This window comes from Puccinia triticina, chromosome 7A, assembly GCF_026914185.1.
Source record: "Puccinia triticina chromosome 7A, complete sequence".
Taxonomy (NCBI): domain Eukaryota; kingdom Fungi; phylum Basidiomycota; class Pucciniomycetes; order Pucciniales; family Pucciniaceae; genus Puccinia; species Puccinia triticina.
In genome coordinates this window covers 5,012,793-5,021,873 of record NC_070564.1, presented here as the reverse complement: position 1 = coordinate 5,021,873, position 9,081 = coordinate 5,012,793, and the positions used below count along the sequence as shown (strand labels likewise).

The 9,081-nt window shown below is 56.3% G+C and overlaps 1 protein-coding gene across 1 annotated transcript; it reads left to right on the top strand.

The window, feature by feature from the left end:
* On the top strand, positions 1-9,081 carry PtA15_7A543 (uncharacterized protein; the record flags this gene model as incomplete). Its single annotated transcript, XM_053171160.1, has 20 exons — positions 1-249; positions 314-409; positions 485-666; positions 739-2,612; positions 2,684-2,908; positions 2,993-5,356; positions 5,439-5,536; positions 5,609-5,652; positions 5,722-6,010; positions 6,128-6,169; positions 6,243-6,337; positions 6,447-6,555; positions 6,644-6,802; positions 6,878-6,908; positions 6,983-7,016; positions 7,088-7,129; positions 7,199-7,497; positions 7,572-7,832; positions 7,907-8,074; positions 8,141-9,081. 20 exons carry the CDS (start codon positions 1-3, stop codon positions 9,079-9,081), a joined length of 7,602 nt encoding a protein of 2,533 aa, XP_053022369.1.

The following is a 9,081-nucleotide window of genomic DNA, read 5'->3' as shown; positions in this document are numbered from 1 at the left end:
ATGCAGCCAACCGACCAACTACTACCCCCTCAAACTACAAACAGCCACCAGAACGAACAGCAACAGCAACAACCACTCTCATTCTCCGGACGATGGGTCCCACTCCAGAAGATCCTCTACGGAACAACCATCTACCCCTTCAGCCCAATCCACATCGACCCACGCAAGATCGACATCAAGGGCAAGGGCAAACTGCTGCTGCAGGACACCGACCAGCACCCCTCCCTCATCCCGGCTAACCCAAACCAGGTCTGTCCATCTCCAGCCCATCAACCAGCCCGCCACCCTCAGCTGACCCTCCTCCTCACCCCAGGTCCCGCTGGATGTCGGCGACGAATGCTACGTCTTCGAGCAGTATCTGCCCGCATCCCACCCCGTAGACCCCTCCTCGATCTGGTACAGAGGCTATGTCGTCACCATCTCCCACCAGCCATCCTCACTCTCCAACCTGCCCGTCTCCCAGCTCCACCGGGCCGACTGCCAGCCATTCGAATCCCTCAACCCCGACGACCAGATCCACTCCCCAGCCCATCTCCCAGACGAGCCCCAGGTCTTCCTCGGCATCTTCCCTGCATCCCATCTCCAGATCAGAGAGCATCTCGACGACTCCTCCCAGCGATCGGACAGCTCGCTCGCCCAGATCCGTGCCGCCAGCGCTGCCCACCAGCACTCCATCCAAGGGCAGCAGCAGCAGCAACAGCAACAACAGAACAGCAACAGCAGTGCCCATCTGCTCAGAACGTTCAGCAAGGACTCTGGCCCCATGGAACCCCTTCCGGAGGAGGACGAATCTGATCTGATCACCACCCCACTCAACCCACACCAATCCGCAAAGCCAAACGAAACACCCAACGATCAGAAACTATCAACCCCCCTCCCATCCCTCAAGGCCGGCGACGAGACCGTGTCGGGGCGCGACGAGCCCCTGATCGACGAAATCGCCTGCGCCCTGCGAGAGTGGTACACCCTCCTCTTCGTCCATCTCCATCGGCGGCGCTACCAGCTCTTCCATCTCATGAAACTCCAGATCGAAGCCCTCCACATGGGAAGACGCCAACTACTCGCCCAAACCCTGAGCACCGAGGAAGCCGCCAAACTCAGACGCGACCTCGTCAACCGGCTCGTCTATGGCAACTACATCCAGCGTCTCGACATCATCGTCCGCCATCCCGACTATGGCGCCCTCGTCGATAGCGAGGTCGAGATCGAAGCCGTCGACTCCAGGTCCTGGATGTCGATCATCAGGATGTATGTCTACCAGGTCAAGCTCGCCTACCTCAGCCCGGCCCTCAACTCGCCCACCGGAGCTCAGGCGATCCTCCACCTCGCAGAACCCACCGGCTCCAATGCGCTCTCCAACATCAGCCCCAACAACCACTCGAAGCTATGCGAACCCAACCAGATCCCACTCAACGCACACCTCCCCAGTCTGCGCAACACGCGTTCGAACCCCGCCGCCTCAGTCGACATGCTCTCCTCACCCCACGCCACCAGAACCCAGAACGCCTCCGGAACGGGATATCGACCCAAGTTCTATCACATGATGATGGAGGTCAAATCCTTCTTTGCCAGCCCGTGCGTGGAGGGCGAGATGATGGAACTCTACTTCTCGCTCTACAACAAGAGCGAGAGCAGGTTCCTCACCGAAGAGTTTTGTATCATCCTCAACCATATGGGTCTGCCCCACAACCCCACCCTCACTCAATCCAGACACCTCCAGCATATGTCTTACACCAGCAACGCCGGAGGAGAAGCTCACCCGGGCGTGGTTGGCCAAGACCAGAAAGCTTGTAATCCCAACGAGCTCATCTCACTCCGAACGATGTTCAAGGATATCAGCCCACACGACGTCCAGGATTCGATCTTCCTGGTCTGCCGACTAGTCAAGAATGGCGCCATGAAGACACTCACCGGGCAATCTAACAACCATACGACCACTATCACCAACATGCAAGACCCTTCTCATACTCTCAGCGCCACTCCCTCGGGATACGAGCCCGACTTCAATTCGCTCAGAAATTCCTTCGACCTGGCTAGCTCCGACGCGCCCACGCTAAGACAGCATGCCCTGCCCAAAGAGTCCAACGGGATGACGTTCACCAGTCTCAAATCGGGCTCCCAATCCCTCCGACGGCCGTACGGATGTGCCGTGGTCGAGCTGGCCCAATTCTCGTCCCAGAGCAGCCAGATGCTGCTCAACAACACGTCCAACCAGGCCGGCATGTCGCGTCTCTCGACCAACACGACGACCACCGCGCCATCAAACGTCTTCGAGCCGCCGACCAGTCGGTACACCATGAACATCTTCTCGCCCGTCAGCGAGGCCAGCTTCCCAACCCTCCACGAGGACATCATCGCCTCGCGGACCAAGGAGTTCTTCGGAAGTGGCAACCTCACCTCCACCGGCCCCGGAAACAGTACGCATAACGGTAAACATCATCATCACCAGCCTCCTTCAGGCAGCATGGGCCCCAAGAACGAGTCGATTGACATCCAGATGAAAACTTACTATGGCGACACCAACACCATCCTCAAGGAAAATAGCTCTGCCCTCAGCGATGTGCCCGTGACTTCTCGATTAGGCTTTCCCGACGTGGTCTATCCGGATGATTGTAAGTTGATGATCAGCAAAGAGCATGTCATGAGCAGTATATTTATCTACCCCTCCTTCCATGCACAACAGCCAGAAACGAGATTTATATCAAGTTGTGGTCCGGCGATTTCTCGAACCTCAGCGTCGGCGCATCCAAAATGATCTCCGCGTCCGGCTCGGGCAAGAATATTGAGGTCGCGGCCGAGTTGAGGACTAATACTGGCCAGCTCCTCGAGCGGGTCATCTCTCGTGGCTCGGGAGAACCGAAAGTCACCCGGTACAACTCGATGGTCTACCGAAATAATCAGACCCCCAGTTTGTCCCCGTCCCCCCTCCCTTTTTCTTGTGTACGTAGAAAAAAAACAAAAGAATTGGATGCTGACTTTTTTTTTCCAACAGCTTGGGGCGAATTGATGAAGTTGGACATCAGCTCAGAGACCATTGCGAGCTGTCATCTGTTTTTCACCTTCCGGAACCGACAGGAGAAGTCGACCCGAAACAACAACGGCCATGCGCAAGCTGACAAGCCGTTTGCATTCGCCTACTTGCCGCTCTTCTCGCCCAACCGGACATTCATCCCGGATGGCGAGCACAGCCTGATCCTGTTCAAGTACGACGATCAAAGCGCGATGCCCGAAGTGTACTGTCGCGTCCGGCCGACGATCGTCCCTGGCCAGACAATACCTGAAATCACCCCCGCGCTCTCCAAGCTCTTGATCCCGCTCAAAGACAGCTTCGTCGTCCGATCCTTCTTGTGCTCGACGCTTCATACCCAGGACGAGGTCCTGCTCCGGCTGATGAAGTGGAACACTCTCCTTGATGATCCCGATGGGCTCCGGCAGACGCTCACCAAGCTCAAGTTTGCATCTGAAGTCGAGATCTGCAAGTTCCTGCGAAACATCTTCGATGCCTTGTTCGGCGTCCTGGTCTCTCGCGCAAATGCAGAGACGAAAGAGTACGAGGAACTGGTGTTCAACGCGCTGGTGACCCTGCTCGGCATCGTCTCCGATCGCCGGTTCACCAACTTCAAGCCGGTCGTCGATCTCTACATCGATCACCACTTCTCCTCGACAACCGCCTCCACCCATCTGCTCCAGTCCTTCCAGAACTTGCTCGCCAACCCGACGTCCCCTGACAACGCCCACCCGCTGAGATGCTCGATCAAGGTTTGGGGCTACCTGATGCGCTTCATCGTCCGGTCGAGGGAGCTGCAGAGGATCAAGGAGCTGAATGCCCCATCGAGCGGACTGATGTGCGATGCGGTGGAGTCGAAATTCAAAGTGGACATCAGCACCCTGCTGGGCCGGATCAACAACCTGATGACGACCGACTCGAGCTCGATCATCGGCACCCAAACCCTGGCCGTCCAGCATTTCGCAAGCCTGATGACCGAGCTAGCCAAGGTGTTCTCCCCCCTCGAGCTGTTGGAGAAGGCCAACGGGTTTTGCGAGTCGATCAAGGTGAGCAAGGGCAAGATCGTGATGTGGAAGCTTCTTCTCCAGGAGCACATCGTCATGAGCCCGATCTTCGACCAAGCCGAGGGCCGGCTGCAGCTGGTGCCCAAGCTGACGACCTGGGTGAAGCCGCATCTGGGCGAGTTCGAGGACTATCTGATGTTCAAGCCTACGGACAACGAGGTGGTCAAGCATTCGGCACGGGTGACCTGGCTGGAGGGGATCCGGATAGCGGTGGCCGTGGTCGCGGTGGCACTGGACAAGCTGCACGAAGTGCTCATCGACCCCGCGGTCTGTAACGACCATGGCGCGCTCGCCCAGGAACACGACAACATCGAGTATCTGCTCGGCTTGCTCCCCAAGCTGCTCGAGTCCTTCCGCGAGTTCGAGAACCCCGCGAACGTCGAGACCGTCCAGAGACTCGGAACTACTGCGTCTGTTATCAGCTCCGTCCCCATCGTCTTCCCCGCTACCTACCCCTTCTCGCTCCTCAACGCGCTCCCGCCCAAGCCCAACCTCCATCCGCCCGTCTCCCCCACCGATCCCAACAACAACAACAACAACGCCAACCCATCTCTCGGCCACCAGCAGAACAATCCGCCGACGGTCCAGAACGCTCTAGGCGAGATCGCAGTCGTGATGATCACGATGATCATGCTTGCGCCCCCTCGGATGCTCAAGAACCATCTCGAACTGATGCTTGAGGTCGAGGGGAAAGCAAACTTCGGCAAGTTCCTCTCCAAGACCTTCAAGGCCTTCTACTCGATCCTCAAGCACGTCGCGTTTCCCTCGAATTGGCTTAACATTAATGTGGTGTCGCACAAGGCGATCTTGAAGCTTCTCGACGTGGTGTCGAAGATCCTCCAACGGGAGTTCATCCCTGCGATGCAGACTGAGTCGACCCGGGCCGGAGGAGGCGGACAGGAGGGGCAGGAAGAGGGGGAGGAGGAGGAGAGGTTCGACTCGAACCTTTGGTCGGACTTCTTCGTCCTCAACCACGGCCTGCTCTCCTCCAAACTGCTCATCATCGAGGAATATCCGCCTCAGAAACGCCGGGTTATCTGGAAGCTCGCGGGGGACATCCGGGATGAAGGGTCGAAGATCTTTCGGGCTGCTTGGGAGGCTATCGGCGATTTCGAGATCCGCATCCAGGCCGGTCCCTCCTCTGAGGACGGGCACGAGCGCGAAGATGGGGACGAGGGCCGGGACGGTGGGCAGCGGAAGGACGGCCAGCGGGGTGCGGATGGGCAGGAGAAAGATGACGGGACGGACAAGGCTCAGCTGCAGATCCGCGAAGTCACCCGATGCGGTACGCCTCCATCGTCTCTGCACTTTCTTTCCCCACAAGTCTGCTGATCCGCGCTTCTTTTTTCGCGGGTTGGGGTGTGTAGGCGGATATCAGGTCCAGTTCGTCCCTGGGTTCATCGAGCCACTTTTGGAGCTCTGCTTGTCTCACCATGACGAGCTGCGGGGGAACGCTGTCATCGTCGTGCGTCTTTCTGTCTTTTCCCTCTTATGGATTGGCTCCCAAGGTTGATGTTTTTTTTGGGTGTGGTGACAGTTGTATAGCGTGATCGTTAGCGAGTTCAATCTGAACCGAGACTTGTAAGTCCTCAGACCCCACCCACTTACAAGTCTTTGAGAGCGCGTTTTTGACTGATGGATGGACTACAGCACGGTGATAGCGGACGAGATCATCGATAAGCTGGACACCTTGTTAGGTAGCTCGCCTTCCGAGCCCCTATCGAGTCCGGTAGACGAGACCAGCCGGGCGAGCTTCGTCGGCCAGCTCCGCGCACTCTTCGACCACTCTCCCGTCGTCCCCAAAGACTCTAACACCTCCGCCAATGGCACGAGGGGCATCGAGCCCGAGCTTAAGAAACAGATCGACCTGTTTCTCGACTCGTTGGCGCAGTTCCTCGACCTCCTCCTCTCCATTAGGAACTTGCCTCCTGGCGACGAGGTCCGTTCTCTCTTTCTTTCTTCCTTCTTCTCTCGTTTCCGTCCGCACTCGCCTCATTTGTTGTTTCGCCCCCTCTCTTTTTCTCTCTGGCACGCACACGTATGTCGGGATATTTAGTTCATCGACGACCGGGTCATCGGCACGCTTAAACTCATGTCGGTACGTCACCCCAACTTCCTCTGCATCACACACACCCCAACGACAAGCGTGCTTACACTTATTGGGGGCACAGTTTATCCGGAACATCGGCCGCAGCGGGATTTACATCCATTACGTCCACAAGCTTGTCAACTTCCATGCTGCTCATGGCAACTTCGTCGAAGCCGGGTACGTGGCTCCCTCCTCTCATTTTCGCCGTTTTTTTTTTTTTTTTTTTTTTTTTGTATCCGGGTGTTGGTTGGTTGACGTTGGGGATTGGCGGCGGTGGCGATGGTAGGCTGGCGCTCAGGCTGCATGCCGACCTGCATGACTGGGACCTCAATTCTATCGTCGACGCGGTCCCGGAGCTGTCTCTGCCCAAACAGACGGTGTTCGCGCGCAAAGAAGTACGTCCATCCACACCCTCCTTGGTCCTTTCCCGGAACACACACACGAACAATCACTAACAGATGGTGGGGTGTTTTTTTTTTGAAGACACTGTATTTCAGGATCCTGGAGTTTTTGTCCAAAGGCAAGGCCTGGGAAAGCGGGATCCAGATCTGTAAAGAGTTGCAGGAACAGTACGAGCATGTGTCGTTTGATTACGAGCGACTCTCCGAGGTCCTTGCCCATCAATCTTCCCTCTTCCTCAAGGTACATTACTTTATCTCTTTTGGTTCTGCAATCATGGCAAGGTGCTCATTGTCTCTGGCTCTGGTCACCTAACAGATCGTCAAAACTGACCGCTATTTCAGCGAATGTAAATATTTTCTCCCTTTTCTTTCCCTACATTGGCTGTTTTGTCTTGCTCATGCTTCCCTCTCCTTTCGCCAGATTTCCGGGTCGCGTTTTATGGCCAAGGGTTCCCGTAAGTCCCCCTCAGACAAAAAAAAAAAGACCGGGATTCTTGGCGGGTGCTGAGTTGTTTATGCATTGCAGACCGAGTGTGCAGAATCGACAGTTCGTCTATCGGGGCTACGAGTGAGTGATTATGGCTGTGTAATGGATTTTTGCTTGGAAGTCGTATTGATGTCATCCGGTTTTTTCCAGATGGGAGAAATACGCGGCGTTTTGTGATCGGATGCACAACAAGCATCCGAATGCGCAGATCATCCAATCCCAGGCGGTCTCGACGGACGAGCTGGCGTATGCGGAGGGCCAGTACCTCCAAATCACCCGGGTCGTCGCCGAGCCCGACCGGACCACCGTCGTCTTCAAGAACCCCGAGGTCTCGAGCTCCGTCGTCAGCTACTACGAACATAATGCTACGAATACTTTCAGCCATTCTAAGCCTTTCGATAAGGATAACGTCGACCCTGCGGATGCTGTGCGGATGTGGGTCGAAAAAAGTGAGTGGAGAAAAGTCTAGTTTCATGAGATGGTGGATGAACTTACTTGTTTTTTTGGGGGGGGCGGGGGACAGCTTTCTTGGTGTGTGAGGACGTGTTCCCGACGGTTCTGAAAAGGTCAGAGATCTTGGAGATCAGAGTCCTCGAAATCTCGCCGATCGAAAACGCCATCATGATCACTGAGCAAAAAACGAGAGATCTGGAGAGCCTCCATCGCCGATATCTTGCGTTGACCAAGACCAGCGAAGCCAAGCTGAACACCAACCCGTTATCCATGGCCTTAAATAGCATCGTCGATACCCCTGCCAAGACTGGAATACCTGCGTTTAGAAACGGTCCGTATTTGTTTCCTTCGTTGATTGGGTTGGATTAGACATGCTTAATCGCGCTGTGGTTGGGACCGGTCTAGTCTTCTTGTCTCCTAGTTACTTGGAGGAACATCCCAATCAATATCATCCGGTTCAGATGCTCCGTCAAGCGATCGACCATCAAACTACTGTAATCAATGCGAGTCTTCAGTTGCATCAGTACCTCTGCCCGCCCGAAATGAAAGGTTTCCATGCCACCTTGCATAAATGTGAGCAGTACCTTGGATCGTCACTTTTTCTTTCATCTGTCTGACTTGATGAGGGAGGGAGGATAGTTTTTGTGAAGAATTTTGCAGAAGAGATCGGACGATTGCCCCTCACCTCTTCACTCAGCGCCGAGCTACTGGGAGCCCAAGCCGAAGAGTCCGAGGGCACCCAGGGCGACCATACTCAAAAGCCTGGACGGCACGATGCATACTCCCTCTCCAGGGGCAATTCATTCGTCAGGCGGAATGACAGCAATGGGAATTACCAGCCTCACAAACCGTCGCGGCCCTCGTTGTCCTTATCTTTAGGCGGACTCCCGTCCCAGAATGCCTATGGACAGTACGATTCTCATGCCCAACCGAATATCATCGGCGCCTCGCCATCGATACAGAGCCAATTCCAACAAGGCTACAACTTTCCATCCTCTGGCTCGCTGAATCCGAGCTCAAGCTTTAACACGATGAGCGGGGGAGGCCAGTCGAATGTCGGCTTATCCCGCTCGGTGACGATGACCTCTTCGCACCAGAACCCGACGGGGGCCTACAACGAGAGCGCGATGATGGAGAAGCAGGCCAGCGGGATGACGGTCGGAGGCGGAGGAGGGGGAGAGGGATACGAGTACCCGGGACAGATGGACGGGTCGAGCCTGGTGCGGACGATGAGCGGCCCGTTGCTGGGGCTCTCGGACCCGGTCTACCAGCCCTTCAGCCCTCCCAGCATCCATGGGGGCGTCAGTCGGCTCGGAGGAGACCTGTCCGCCAGCGGCTCCTCCACCCTCGTCTCCGCCCAATACGCCCCCGCCGCTCAGAACGGCTCCGGGCTCGGCAAACTCATCCGCAAAGGCACCGGCACCATCCTTACTAATAACAGCGGCTCCAGTCGCACTAGTAGCTCGCTCAACCTCAACCCCAACCCTAACGCCCTCGCCCTCAACCCGCCTGCCCCACCGCCCACGTCTTCCGATCGCAGATCCATCCTCGGCATCCGCTTCGGAAGCCGCCATAAATAA